Source organism: Engystomops pustulosus, chromosome 3 (genome assembly GCF_040894005.1).
Source record: "Engystomops pustulosus chromosome 3, aEngPut4.maternal, whole genome shotgun sequence".
Taxonomy (NCBI): domain Eukaryota; kingdom Metazoa; phylum Chordata; class Amphibia; order Anura; family Leptodactylidae; genus Engystomops; species Engystomops pustulosus.
Genome location: NC_092413.1, coordinates 139,173,687 through 139,189,628, shown reverse-complemented (window position 1 = coordinate 139,189,628; position 15,942 = coordinate 139,173,687). Strand labels below are relative to the sequence as shown.

Here is a 15,942-nt window from a genome sequence, read left to right as displayed (position 1 = left end):
CTGTATATACGGGCACTGTACTACTACTCCTATCCTGTATATACGGGCACAGCACAGTACTACTACTCCTATCCTGTATATATGGGCACAGCACAGTACTACTACTCCTATCCTGTATATATGGGCACAGTACAGTACTACTACTCCTATCCTGTATATATGGGCACAGCACAGTACTACTACCCCTATCCTGTATATATGGGCACAGCACAGTACTACTACTCCTATCCTGTATATAAGGACACAGTACTACTACTCCTATCCTGTATATAAGGACACAGTACTACTACTCCTATCCTGTATATATGAGCACAGCACAGTACTACTACTCCTATCCTGTATATATAGACACAGTACTACTACTCCTATCCTGTATATATAGACACAGTACTACTACTCCTATCCTGTATATATAGACACAGTACTACTACTCCTATCCTGTATATATGGACACAGTACTACTACTCCTATCCTGTATATATGGACACAGCACTACTACTCCTACCCTGTATATATGGACACAGCACACTATTACTACACTTATTCTGTATGTCTGGGCACAGCACTACTACTCCTATCCTGCATATCCCCCTCCCCCCTTATTACATATAGTCTTCTAGTGCCCATTAATTATATATATTCCTGCAGTCACTCCCATTATCATATATAATATTCTAGGGGCCACTTTAATATATGTATATATTCCTGCAATTAGTGAAAATAACAAAACTCACTTACCTTTAGCAGCGCTGCCGCATCCTCTTCTTCTCTTCTCACCGCTACACCGCGACCGACAGGAACAAGATGCGCGGCAGCGTTAGTATATCATGACGCTGCCGCGCATCAGGAGTCACAGTGTGGCGCGTGGCACGCGCGTCGCACGCACAATGCGCGTCAAAGCGCTTTGCATTACATTAAAGACGGTACTCGAGTGGCCACTTACGGCCGCATCGAGTACCGGTACTGTCACTCACTGGCAGGGGCCTCAGGTGGGGATGGAGGCCCCTGCCGTAGCGGACGTACCGGGGGCCCACTATGAGCCAATCCGACGCAGCAGGCAGGTGCCTCGGACGGGTATGGGGTCCCCTGCTGTAGTGGCGGTAACGAGGGCCCACCGGAGGATCCACCGGCCCTCCGGTGGGCCAGTCCGACCCTGGACATAAATATAAATAAACAGTAAAAATCATAAACACATCAGGTATCGACGCGTCCGAAAATGCCCGATCTATCAAAATATGATAACGGTTTTTCAATGCGTTTAACCCCGTAACGGAAAATAGCACCCAAAGTCGAAAATGGCCCTTTTTTGCCATTTTGAAAAATCTAAAAAAATCTATAAAAAGTGATCAAAAGGTCGTACAGTCCTAAAAATGATATCATTGAAAATATTATCAAATTTTGCAAAAAATTACACCACCCACAGCTCCGTACACCAAAGTATAAAAAAGTTATTAGCGCCAGAAGTTGGAAAAATCAAAAAAATTATTTTTGTACAGGAGGTTTTAATTTTTGTAAATGTATGAAAACATTATAAAACCTATACAAATTTGGTATCCCCTTAATCGTACCGACCCAAAGAATAAAGTAGACATGTCATTTGGGGTGCTCAGTGAAAGACGTAAAATCCAAGCCCACAAGAAAATGGCGCAAATGCGTTTTTTCACCATTTTCATTGCATTTGGAATTTTTTTCCAGCTTCCGAGTACATGGCATGGAATATTTAATACCATCATTATGAAGTGCAATTTGTTACGCAGAAAACAAGCCGTCACACAGCTCTTTACGTGTAAAAATAAAAAAGTTATAGATTTTTGAAGGTGGGGAGTGAAAAATGGACATGAAAAAACAGGAAAGGGCCCGGTCCTTAACCGGTTAAACTTGATGTGACTTTTGTGCCTTTAGTATTATGTTTTGCCATAAGCTTTAAACCTGCCTCTGACTTCCTTTCTTGACATGAACCATTACCCTTCAAGGGATTTCCATGAACCTCCAGATGACAGGGGTAGCAGAATCCATTTTCTAATGCTTCTTTGAGGAGCTCCAAAACTTGGATGAGCAGTGAGACTGTCACAGCAGAACCTGGCCCTTCATGATGTCATAGTCAATGTTTCCAAGGAGCTTAACTATGAAACGTGCAGTGTTCCATTTCATGCAAGTTAGCCTCACAGTTTCTTCTGGTGGATGTCAACTAAAATCTATTCCCCTGGGGAAGCCAATTTCAATCTCCATTGCCAATCTTCTCTGACACACAAATGGCGCTTGCAAGCACCTAAAATGAAGACAACTACCTACAAGGTAAAAGGCGAAGCACAAACCAGGGGCACAGACATCTCTATTAATGTTTTTCAATACTCATTTTTCAGTTTGCATAACTCATAACTTTCATTGACATTGATGCTTCAGATGTTGCTAAAAACTTGGGAATTTTCCTAAAAGGTTATGCAAATGAAGCATAAATAATTCTTCTTGAAAAGATTCAACTTAGGGCAGAAGAGGACAATGACAATATTGGTTGGATGTAGGGAAATAAATGCACTTCATGAAGGAGGTCTAACATCCAGGTCCATGTTTCCACAAGACGTAGGTCTTTGATTCCAATGAAAATGTTGGAGTTTCATTTGGATTAATAAAGAATGGTGTTAAGCAGTGGAAACAAGCATCTTGCGCTGATGCCACTTTGCATTGAGAAAGGTGGGCAAAGGTAGTGGATGTCTAGACTGTGACTTGTCCTTTGGGTAATATTTACCAAAAACATATTTATGTGTAGTAAGAAAGGGCATAGGGTAAGAGACCACTTACCTCAACCTGATGGTCATCTTGTACCTTGCATTAAACTTGATGTGACTTTTGTGCCTTTAGTATTATGTTTTGCCATAAGCTTTAAACCTGCCTCTGACTACCTTTCTTGACATGAACCATTACCCTTCAAGGGATTTCCATGAACCTCCAGATGACAGGGATAGCAGAATCTCATGCTTCTTTGAAGAGCTACAATACTTGAATGAGCTAGCTTCTGTCACAGCAGAACCTGGCCCTTCATGATGTCAGTCAAAGTTTCCAAGGAGCTTAACTATGACACGTGCCGTGTTCCATTTTATGCAAGTTAGCCTCACAGTTTCTTCTGGTGGATGTCAACTACAATCTATTCCCATGGGGAATTTCTTCTGGTGGATGTCAACTACAATCTATTCCCAACTACAATCTATTCCCGTGGGGAAGCCAATTTCAATCTCCATGGCCAATCTTCTCTGACACTCAAATGGCGCTTGCAAGCACCTAAAATGAAGACAACTCCCTACAAGGTAAAAGGCGAAGCACAAACCAGGGGCCCAGCCATCTCTATTAATGTTTTTCAATACTCATTTTTCAGTTTGCATAACTCATAACTTTCATTGACATTGATGCTTCAGATATTGCTAAAAACTTGGGAATTTTCCTAAAATGTTATGCAAATGAGGCATGGATAACACTACTTAAAAGGATTTTATTTAGGGCAAAAGTGGACAATGACACAATTGGTTGGATGTAGGGAAATAAATGCACTCCATGAAGGAGGTCTTACATCCAGTTCCATGTTTCCACTAGATGTAGGTCTTTGATTCCAAGGAAAATAAGTGAGTTTTAATTGGATTAATAAAGAATAGTGTTAAGCAGTAAAAATAAGCATTTTGGGCTGATGCTACTTTGCATTGAGAAAGGTGGGCACGGGTAGTGGATGTCTAGACTGTGACTTGTCCTTTGGGTTATATGCACCAAAAACATATTTTTGTATAGTAAGAAAGGGCATAGGTTAAGAGGCTACTTACCTCAACCTTATGTTCATCTTGTACCTTGCATTAAACTTGATGTCACTTTTGTTCCTTTCGTATTATGTTCTGCCATAAGCTTTAAACCTGCGTCTCGTTACCTTTCTTGACATGACCCATTACCCTTCCCGGGGTTCCCATGAACCTCCAGATGACAGGAGTAGCAGAATCCATTTTCTAATGCTTCTTTGAAGAGCTCCAAAACTTGAATGAGCAGTAAGACTGTCACAGCAGAACCTGGCCTTCATGATGTCATAGTCAATGTTTCCAAGGAGCTTAACTATGAAACGTGCCATGTTCCATTTCATGCAAGTTAGCCTCACAGTTTCTTCTGGTGCATGTCAACTAGAATCTATTCCCCTGGGGAAGCCAATTTCAATCATCATTGCCAATCTTCTCTGACACACAAATGGCACTTGCAAGCACCTAAAATGAAGACAACTACCTACAAGGTAAAAGGCGAAGCACAAACCAAGGGCACAGCCATCTCTATTAATGTTTATCAATACTAATTTTTCAGTTTGCATAACTCATAACTTTCATTGACATTGATGCTTCATACGTTGCTAAAAACTTGGGAATTTTCCTAAAAGGTTAACGAAGAAATAGATAATAATTATTACTTTATGTAATGTAATAATTTATCTATGCTTCGTCAAGAAAGGTAGTCAGAGGCAGGCTTAAAGCTTATGGCAGAACATAATACCAAAGGCACAAAAGTCACATCAAGTTTAATGCAAGGTACAAGATGACCATAAGGTTGAGGTAAGTGGCCTCTTTCCCTATCCCCTTTCTTACTACACATAAATATGTTTTTTGGGAATATTACCCAAAGGACAAGTCACAGTGTAGACATCCACTACCCGTGCCCACCTTTCCCAAGATGCACTTCTGCTTTTTAAGTGCTTAGCTTTGGGTGCAGAGGGTGGTCACTCACAGTGATCAGCTGTTTTACACTATGGTCAGAGCCAGAAGAAGATATTTCCATCTGCAATGAGTAATCCATTCTGCCAAACTTCAGGGACAGCTTTTATTGAAAAAAAACTGCATGAAACTCTCATAGATCAACAGGTTATCAATTTAATAGAGGAAGGAGGTTTCAGCGGCCAAAACTATTATGGGCATATTTATCCATAGTATGGAATAATCTAAAGAATTGTCTAAGGCGGACAATAACTTAGGGAGCCCTCTGTGTCAAAATTAAGAGATATACTGGTTTGGTTATTACCCCACATCATTAGGCTTTCTGAAGAGTCATGTTTTATGTTATGGGGGCTGCCTTACAAGGTAGCCAAGAGGTAAAGTTTTCCTTGCCCTAATCAAATCCTAGAAATTAATTATGAAGTACAGTTTTCTGAAAAAGTAACTTTTTAATGACTGGTAGACAAGCCCCTAGTTATAAAGGCACAGTTAAAAAGAAGTTGTTATATCTCATATGCCTAAAAGTGCATCCAAGTCCTGTTACCACAAGAGAATACTAAAGACATTCCTGGCTTTGTGTATTGCACACAGTGCATCAGAATGATAAGACTTGAAACAAACTTGAGAAAGATACAGTTTTACCACTTTTGCTTTTTAAGTAATCTTTTTATAGAAATGACATAATATGGCACAGCTGCATTCCGGATGCCAGACCTCATTTCATTATGTTGTGACACATGCTTTAAATTAGAGGAACAGTACAGTGGAGCACAAGTCTCACACAGCGAAAGGTACTAAACTACCTGCCAGATTTAAGAAACTTTTTCAAATAAAAACAAACAATGGGGCAGATTTATCAAGCTGTCTGAAAGTCTGAATATTCTCAGTTGCCCATTGCAACCAATCACAGCTCCCCTGGGAAAATGGTAAAATGAAAGCTGAGCTGTAATTGGTTGCCATGGGAAACTAGGAATATTCTGACTTTCAGACAGCTGGATAAATTTACCCCAATGTCTTTGCTGCCTATAGCAACCAATCACAGCACAGCTCTCATTATTCAAGAGCACAATTAGAAATTAAAGGTATGTAGTAATTGGTACCTTTTAGATATTGTCACAAATGTTCCCCTATGTACATTGTATATAGCTTTTGCGTGAAAAGAAAAGTGGAAGTTTTCCTAATCAGAAACAGTTCGTAATGGTGCACTCAGCCATCTTCTGCCATGGACGCAATCGCCACCAGAACTGCAGTGGTGGGAGATTAGTAGAGGTGAAAATTAGCTCTTTTACTTTTTGTAACCATTTGCAGCTTTCTGCCTCCCAAATTTATACAATTGGAAAACTGCTTTGTTATTTTAATTTGATAAGATCCTCCGCCCCATTTTTTTCCTATTGGCTGCTCTTCATTTTATTTCTTCTTCTTTACATTTCTTAGCTGACTATATAACCGTACTAATCAAATATCTTAGATGATACACGTCATAAACAGTCAAAATGAAAATCTATTTCTTGTGTACTTCATGATCTTGACTTAATTTGTCAAATAATGATGTTAATCTACTTTACTACATACATTTATAAAACCCTTCAAATATAATAAAGTAAAAATAAATAGCGCCTGATCCAAAGACTCAAATACTTTCAGTCCCATTATGTTATGGTTCTACTTGTAAATATATCCATATTAGCACATTCCTTTACAGACCAATTTTAAGTTGTTTCTGATAAAGCATAAAAGAATAAAAATAAGCAAAATACAACAGCTTCACTGTACTACTGTCATGCTAGCCAGCCGCCGCTAACACAAACTTGTATATTGCCTTTAGTATTTAAAATAACTGATAAAATATTGCATAATGCATTTTTCTACAGGATCAGAATTCTCCAAAGTGTTATTTTGCTTAGTTTCCTTGTGTTTTAGTAGACTGATGCAAATGAGCAAAAAATAAATTGTTAGATTTTGTTCTTTTTTTGGAAATGTATACATTCCAACATTTGGCATTTTAAGTACATAAAAATATGATGCAAGTTATACCCACTAAATATCCTTGACAGTAATGTTCCCCACTTCCCACATAAAGTCGCAGATTTGCATCAAATGTGTGTGCATGTTTATTTCAATAGGAAAACGGGATTAGCAGATTCCAGACACAGCTGAGAGTGATTATGTCCCTCAAGAGCAAAGGATCCAACTTCTGCTATCTGATGATGTCTATAAGAATTTCATAGATTTTAGAAGAAAATGTACTTTATATGTAGTAAAGACAGCTTCCCCACACATTGGCAATCTGCTGTCAGCTAGCTTTCAATAAACTCCATCCACACTCTAGTAATATATGATAACATTTATACTTATACAGTAGTATTACAGTGATATAAAAACGCATTCAGGAAAATAGAAGGATTCTGTATCTCTCAAACAACATTTTCTATGAAAAAAGGCTCAAAAGTTTAAATTGACTTCCACCCTCCAGTGATACATTTGTACTTATAAAGTAGTATTACATTGATATAAAAACTCATTCAGGAAAATAGAAGGGTTCTGAATCTCTTGAACAACATATTTTTTTATGTAAAAGGAAATAAAGGCTTAAAAGTTAAAATTGACTTTGAATAATGGGACCAGTGTGAAATTAACAATTATACACAGTCAAACAAAGAAGTAATTTGGCCTTCTCTCTAATGGTAATCAATGGTAATGACATAGGAGCATAGAACAGGCAAGATGCGTGTTTATAAGCAATTGTGTTTTCCCATTTGACCAAAATTTGATTTCTGTTGCAGTACATAATTTATTTTTAATCAAGAAATCTAAAAATGAAAAAACAGCAGAAAAATATGTAAGAATCTATTAATTGTAAACATTACTCAGATACAATATATTTAGTCTGCTCTGGTTTAATTTAAAGGGGTTGTACCACATGCATTTCCTTATTAATTATTCCTTTCTTTAAAGGGCATCAGTGCTGTAAGGAAATGAGCCTGAGGGCTCCAGGCTCCTTGTTCTCTTATGTGCTGAACATAGTTGTGAGACAATAGTTTGTTTACACAAGAGACTGGACCTATTCTAACTAGCTGGGGAGGCGAGTCTTCTGCTCTCTGTACAGAGAAAGGGGGGTCATGTGATGCTGCAAATATACTCAAATATGTGAGTAGAAAATTGCAGAGCAGCAGTAAATGGCGATTCAAGCCATTTGTCCCAGATAGCATAAAATGTCTTTTTCCTGTGGATAAATATCCACTTATTGGAGGGGACGAGAAGTATTGACCAATTTAACCCAGTCAAAAAGTTGCGGGAGATGGACAGCCATACAGAATCTGTCCATTGTGTTCCAAGCCCAAATACAGTGTTTAATTGAGGAAAGCACAATCTGTGGTAATATGGAATGTGTCCATCAGGAGTAGGCCTCAGGAACTGTTATACACACCTGTCGAACAGGAACTTGTGAACCTGTAACCAGAACCCCCTTAACCACAGGATAGGACCATAATGGGTGTAGGAAAGTATCTGAAGTTGCCTATTTTACTAATTTGAACAGGTTTTTAAAAATATGTGTACGATAACCAAATCCAGCAAGTGATGCCCCGTGCTGTTGCCTCACACTGGGTCTCATGTCATTTTAATTAGACTGTTCATGTCAGCCATGAGATCACAACTCATATCTATCCAGGCTTAGTGATATACAGTGCTTTGGCTTTTCTACTGTCCTGACAATACACTCAGTTACAATAAACTAACAGAAGTTAAAAGCCCTTTCCTCGAAGGAAACAGCCATAGATTTAAAATTAAAATTAAAAATTAAAATGTATTATTTATTACCTCTGTGGAGTATCCAGAGAGAGGTAGCCAGGTAATGACTAATGCTCTACTATATAGATACATTTTCCTGTAGGTCCCTCAGTCTCCTTCTGGACTTTATACAAAACTTTCAGCCTATATCATCTTAACCCTTTAATGCTCTGTACCGTACATGTATGGTGCAGAGGTGCGGGGAATGAATGAAGAGGGCTCGTGGGTGAGGGCATATTGCAACAAACCCCACCTGTGGTCGGTGCTTGCACCGATCGTGGGTATTAACTCTTCAGATGACGCCAGCAGGATTTAAAAGACAGTGGCGCGTAGGCAACGCCATCTTGGTTCCAGTCGTCACTCCCCTAAACATCATTGGTGGTGGCGATCATTTGCCACGACAGCCTCGGATCTTCATCAGACCCGAGGGTATCTGGCTTCTGCAGATTCGTTACAATGATCCAGTGGCTCATCGTTCAAAAATACCATATACTGCAATACAGTAGTATTGCAGTATATGGTAGGAACGATCAGACCATCTAGGGTTAATATACCCTAGAGGGTCTAAAAACAGTAAAAAAAAAAAATTCAAAAAAAAAAAAAAAGTAAAAAACCTAAATGTTAAAATCACCCCTTTCCCTACAACTGAAATAAAACGTAATAAACAGTAAAAATCACAGACATAATAGGTACCGCTGCATCTCAAAATGCCTGATCTATCAAAATATATGGATTGCCGGCAGTGAACCACATTACGGAAAATAACACCCAAATGTCAGAAATGTGACTAAATGGAATAAAAATTGATCAAAATATTGCACAGCCCTCAAAATGGTAGTAATGAAAATGTTGGTTCATTTTGCAAAAAATGACACCTCACACAGCTCCGTACACCGAAGTAGGAAAAAGTTATTAGCGTCAGAAGATGGCGAAAAAATGTTTTTTTTTCGTACACATTTGAAAATGTATTAAAACGCAATAAAACCTATATAAATCTGGTATCACCTTGATCGTACCGAGCCATGAATAAAGTAGAGGTGTTATTTGGAGTGAAAGTGAAACTGAGCCCACAAGAACGTGACGCAAAGATGTTTTTTTTTTCAAATTTTTCCACATTTGGAATTTTTTTCCAGCTTCTCAGTACACAGCATGGAATAATAAATAATGACAAGGAGAAGTAAAATTTATTTCACACAAAATAAGCCCTCACATAGCTCTGTACATGGAAAAATGAAAAAGTTAGGGATTTTTGAAGGTAGAGAGCAAGAAATGAGGGGGAAAAACCCAGCGTCCTAAAAGGGTTTAGCATCCTATGTATTCATATTCAATATTCAAATTGTTTTATATACTTCAGATGCATTAGGTGCTTGAAATGACATCTAAATGCAGTGTCTAACCCCACTCCAAATTCCAATAAAAGAATCCATTCACCATTCACCTATCTTGCTGCTGTGTTAGGATGTATTCCTCAGAATGGTTCGCGCACAATCTGAATTTACAGTGTGTATGGAAAGTATTAAGACACCTTTACATTTTTCACTCATTGAAGCCAATCGGTGAGATCAAAAATGTTCTTTTTTTGCCCATTAACGTACACTCTGCCCCCATATTGACAAGAAAAACAGAAATGGTGATATTTGCTAAATTATTAAACAAGAAAAACTGAAATATCAAATGGTCATAAGTATTCAGACCCTTTGTATTGAGTAGAAGCAACTTTTGAGCTAGTACAGCCATGAGTCTACTTGGGAATGATGCAACATGTTTTTCACACCTGAATTTGGGAATCCTCTGCCATTCTTCCTTACAGATCCTCTCCAGTTCCTCAGGTTGGATGGCGAACAAACCATTTCAAGTTTCTCCAGAGATGCTCAATTGGTTAGGGGTCTGGCTGGGCCAGTCAAGAATGGTCACAGAGTTATTCTGAAGCAACTGGTGTGTTATTTTAGCTGTGTGCTTACGTCCAGAGGACTCTGGAAGAGGTTTTCATCCAAAATATCTGTGTACTTGGCCACATTCATCTTTCCTGTCCTTACAGCGAAAAAAACACATAGTATGATGCTACCACAACCATGTTTCACTGTTGGGATTGTACTTGGCAGATGATGAGCAGTGCCAAATTTTCTCCATACATATTGCTTAGAATTAACACGAAAAAGTTCAATCCTTGTCTTATCAGACCAGACCATCTTAAGTCTTAGTCTGGTAGTCCTTCATGTGTTTTTTTGCAAACTGCATGCAGGCTTTCATATGTCTTGCACTGAGGAGATGATTCCATCGGGACACTCTTCCATAAAGCCCTCGACTGGTGGAGGGCTGCAGTTGACAGCTGATAGTTGACGTTGTGGAACTTTCTCCCCTCTCTCTAGTGCATATATGGAGCTGAGCTACAGTGATCTTGGGGTACTTCTTTACCTTTATCACCTAGTCTCTACTCCCACAATTGCTTAGTTTGGCTGGACAGCCTGGTCAAGAAACCATTGTGGTCATCCCAAACTTCTCCCATTTAAGGATTATGGAGGCCACTGTGGTCTTATAAACCTTCAGTGCTCCAGTAATTTTTTTGTAACTTTGGCCAGAATGGTGCTTTGCCACAATTCTGTCTCTGAGCTCCCTGGGTAGTTCTTTAGACCTCATGATTCTCATGCAATGTGAGAGTCTTATATAGGCAGGTTTGTGGCTTTCTTAGTCAAATCCAATCAGTTTAATTAAACACTCCAATGAAGGAGAAGAACCAATGAGGATCAGAAAGAAATGTGATTTGAAAATGAGTATCACAGCAAGAAGTCTAAATACTTATGACCATGAGTTTTCAGTTTTTCTTTCTTAATAAATTAGCAAAAATATCCATGTTTTTGCTGGGGTGCAGAGTGTACATTAATGAGCAATAAAAAGGAACTTTTCAATCTTACCAATTGGCTGAATGAAACCATGTGAAAAATGTAAAGGGATCTGCATACTTTTTGTACCCACTGTACTGCATAAATCTCCCAATAATACTGGTAACAATAACATATACACACATTGGAATATTTGTACACACGCTAACATTTTAGCTCAAAAGCCATATGACCTACACACCAGACCCATATATATCATGGAAAAAAAATGAGGTCAATAGTACCATTTCTGTACAAATAGCAAACTGTTGAAGTTTTGCATGAGTCTCTTATTAATACACTAATACTGATACTGAGTACTGTGTTTATATTTTCAGATCATCTCAGATACCAACACACTAAATAATAGGTTAAAAAAATAACCAATATGTAAGAAAAAAAAGTTACTAATAAAAATCAAATCTTAAAAACATTAGAAACACTACATAAAACCTTAAAAATCATGTCTACATCATAGACAACTAGGTCTGAAGTTTCTGCATAAATCGGCAAAGCATATCGCTGAAAAAAAGGAGCCTGGGCCCCAGTTCACAGATTTATCCAATGCGGACTGCCTGAATGAGTTTTCTAATGTTTACATCTCTGACTAGACTATGCCTATGTTTAAGACGAGAGCGAGTCAGCAAGATACTAATGCACTTCCTGGATTATATAGTCTAAAGGGTAGAAAGAGTAATTTGTGTCAGCCATGTTTTAAGAATTAAAATGTAATTTCAATGTACTGCTACACAGCACCCCCTCCCCATGTAGTTGACTACCATGCGGAATCTACCATCAGAAGTGGATCTGATTGTAGATTCCTCCTGCCTGCCTCTCCCCTCATCTGTAATTTAATAATCCTGGAACTTAACCTAACTTGTTAAAAACGTTATTTTAGTAATATGTAAATTAACTGTAGAGGCTACTGGGGCGTGGAGTAGCCTGGCCGGGCACTGGGAGCTAAAGTTACTCCACGCCCCCAGTAGCCACTGCATGAACTTCATTTACTGCTTTCTCAGCTTTCAAAGAAAATTCTGTAAATGTGACAGTTCTTTTACTTTTCTATAAAAATGGCATGATTGTAGATTGAATGTGTCAGGATTGAAGGATTTTTACTGCATATGTTCCTTAGCCAGTGTGTAATTTCCTTGATTTTCTTTCTACAGTCTTTCAAAGTACTTCACAAAGATTTTTTTTTATGTGACAGAATGAAAATATATATGTTGCTTTCTGTACTGTTATTAAAAAGTTAGAACATGATGGACATCTAGTGTATGTAGAAAGACTATGTAAGTACAAGGACAAAGGATGTGACTTTGATATAATTTGAAAGTTCTCATATATACTTGTATTTACTTATAGGTCTTCTGGGATATGAAGAAATGTAAGTTCCTGAGAATATGGCACTGCTTGGAAGAAAGCCCATACATCTGTAGGAATGAAAGGGTTAGTGAGGTGTCAGTAAATTTGAGTAAACAAAATTATATACTGTAGGCAGCATGGGAAAAGCTTTTAACCCTACTTTTATATTTAGTTTAAAAGAAGGGTTTTATTGAGTGATCAACACAAATGCTGGGCAATGATGACAGTTCTCTAGCAAGAGGTAATTAGCAAATGTTATATTAAAAACATCATAATGCCATCTTAAAATTATCAAAAGATACTAAACAATTAAAAGGGAATTTAACAAATAACATAACAGGAAAAGACCAATTACTAGTATATATGGGATATACAGAGGAAGACAGCAGGTCACACAATAGTCCCAAATTTATCAACTAACTGGAAAAAAACTATTTTATCTCACAACGTTCCAAGGCATTTACATGGTCGGCACCTATACTGTGGAGTTATACATAGTAAGCGAGAGATGGGAGGAAGGTATCCAAGGCTGCCAAACCTTGCAAAATTCTCTAATATCACAATTCTATCAGTTCTCTTTTTCCACTGAAAGTTCCCCTGACAAACACTGGCATCTTATAAATGGTCTGCCCAAAGAAGGTAATGTTCAATATGGTACATAGAGTCAATCACAGTGCAGCCCCAGAAGCAATAGTGATACTGATGTATATATTTTGGGAAGTTGCTCTAGGACTAAATAGACACTGTGGAGGATGTTCAAGGAGGTCTCCACGATAGTACGTAAAGAGGAAAAAAAAACTTCCACTCACTGCTCTTAAATCATGGATCATGTGAAAAGACTGTCATGTGTGGTTCTGTAGTTAAAGAAAAAAATGATCCAGCACTTGGAAAGGATTTCAAGTGAATAATTTTAAGCAATAATAAGCGTGTGTGTGCTTAATAGGTCGCCTTTGTCTACAAATAAACAATATCTACATTTTAGATTTATATATCAATCTAGTGCTTTTTATTGCATACCTTCAATCCGAGCATATGTACTCCAGGTAGGTGAATACTGGTGGTGTAGGACAAATGCACATGGTTGGAGTTGCGCACATAACTGATACAATGGAACATCTCCTCAGCAGGAATGCCACCTAAGGGGGGAATGTTCTATCCAAAATGCTTTTGTTTTATTCCTGTCTATACCCACTGAAGAAAATTTGAGGGATTGCTTGTTTTAACCAGAATTGCAATAATAAAGAATTATTAAGAAATGAAGACCGAGTCCAGCAGCAGCAGAGATCTTCTAAAGTTCTAATTATTATTTATTTATAACGTTGATAATGTCCAAAACCCGTGAATGTTTATTCTCTCATATAAAATCCATACAGAAAAGGAAGAATTAGAATTTTAGAAGATCTCTGCTGCTGTTGGACTCTGTCTTCATCTCTTGATTGCTTCACATGTTCATCCAGTGTTCATCACTTGGAGATAGTTTGTCGTGGGCAGTGTCGGTCTGGGTTTCCTTAGACCCACCAGAGAAAATCAATCTGGGGGCCCACTCTTCATTATCCCCCAGGAAATATACCAATGAGCCTTCAAATTGTGTTGTTTTTTGATGGACCTCTGGGGCTCAGTATTGGGTTGAGCCAGGGCCCACCGGAGGATCCTCTGGTACTCTGGTGGGCCAGTCCGACAATGGGCGTGTGTAACTGCAGCACTGATGCTGGAGAGCTGGAATGACCAATTTGCTGGTGGCTGTACTATAGCTCATCAATTTGTTAATGATCAAGTGCATCAATAAACCCTTCTCCCACTTTGACATATATAAGAGATAAGAGATATTGACTAATAAGAGAAGTTTCTCTGGACCAAGGGAGGACACAAAAACATGCAAAAGAAGTGTTAGACTGGTTTGTCTGTAGCACAGATCCACTCCAACTTGAGCTGACCAAGAACATGTGGGAAGATTTCAGACTCAAACAATATTTTGCTGACAAATTATATTGTAATCATTTACAATAGTTTTTATTACATTCACGACCGAGGATCATCCTTCCTTCTTGTAATAGAACCTGATATAGTTGTGATGCTGACTGATGTTTACCAGCCCTTGTGTAAATGTCCAACTACCCTTTGATGCCTGCGCTCAGATGTGCAGAATAAGATCAGCAGAATCCTAAATATATACCTTGGGAAATTAACCATTTTAACAGTATCAGCCCATCCTTCCAGTAAAGTCAAGGTGAATCCCATCTCTTCCTGATCTTAGAGAATAATGAAGTATAATAAGTAGCATACAGATCACATCACGAAGTATGGCTATTGCTACACACACACATACATTAGGGCATTTAACATGACTTCCGGGGGTTTTTCCCCCACGATCGGCGCCCCTGAGCCGTTTTCGAGGCAGGCGATCGTTGCTATGGCCTGAAGGCAGTGCCTTTAAAATGGCGTCTGTGCCTAAGCCCTTATATACACTACAGTTTTTTCCTCAAGTGATACAGCCATTGATTTTGCAGCTTGCTCACATCCGCGTGTATTTCTATAGGTTTAGCCTAGTGCCCTGCAGATCAACCAGTCCCATAGAGGTCAATGGGGTGGCAAAAAACCATGGTCGGCACAAAGTAACACTACATTTGCAGCCCGTGTTTACTGGGTAATGATGCCATGACCTCATTAGCCAGTCTTTAATTTTTTCAGCAGGCCTACAGAGGTGGGGAAAACAGGGGAAGCATTACATGACCGCCTCCTGATGAAGCATCAGTGCGAAACACGCCTCGGGGTGTATCTTCTGGCCTCCCCTCTGACCGCCTCTTTGCCTACCTTCACAATGCTTTTGGGTAAGTCTGAAATGCACTGTTGATATTTATCAATACCGGATGGTACCTCCGGTCTATTGTAGTGACTTATGTGCATTTGGGTCCATCTTCCCTTAACCGGTCCTATTTTGGACCTAGTATTTATTTGAATTTTTTTTGCCACATTTTTATTTTGGGGCATATGGAGGAGGGGGGTCATAGGTACTCTATGTCAGTCCCACTTTCCACCTGGAACACCTTGGTTCCCCTAATGTTCATACTTCTAAGAACTTCTATTGGAAGTCGCTTATGTGTACCATTTTGGTATGTTAATAAAGTAGAATTATTTTTCTTAAAGCTCTTTGTTTTGGTGTTGCTAGTTCTTGATTTTTGAGGGCG

The 15,942-nt window shown here is 38.7% G+C and overlaps 1 protein-coding gene and 1 long non-coding RNA gene across 2 annotated transcripts in view; one reads left to right on the top strand and one right to left on the bottom strand.

Annotated features, from left to right (window-relative positions):
* Positions 1-7,091: 7,091 nt before the first annotated feature.
* On the bottom strand, positions 7,092-15,007 carry LOC140122000 (uncharacterized). Its single transcript, XR_011854237.1, has 3 exons — positions 14,931-15,007; positions 12,752-12,825; positions 7,092-7,537 (listed from the first exon to the last, which is right to left on the bottom strand). It is a non-coding gene; the product is annotated as an uncharacterized lncRNA (long non-coding RNA).
* TMEM14A (transmembrane protein 14A) overlaps positions 12,819-15,942 on the top strand; it is a 47,049-nt gene continuing 43,925 nt past the window's right edge. Inside the window, exon 1 of the mRNA XM_072142310.1 lies at positions 12,819-12,841. Within this exon, the coding sequence (XP_071998411.1) occupies positions 12,834-12,841 (8 nt within the window). The 5' untranslated portion in view covers positions 12,819-12,833. The remainder of the gene's footprint in view (positions 12,842-15,942) is intronic.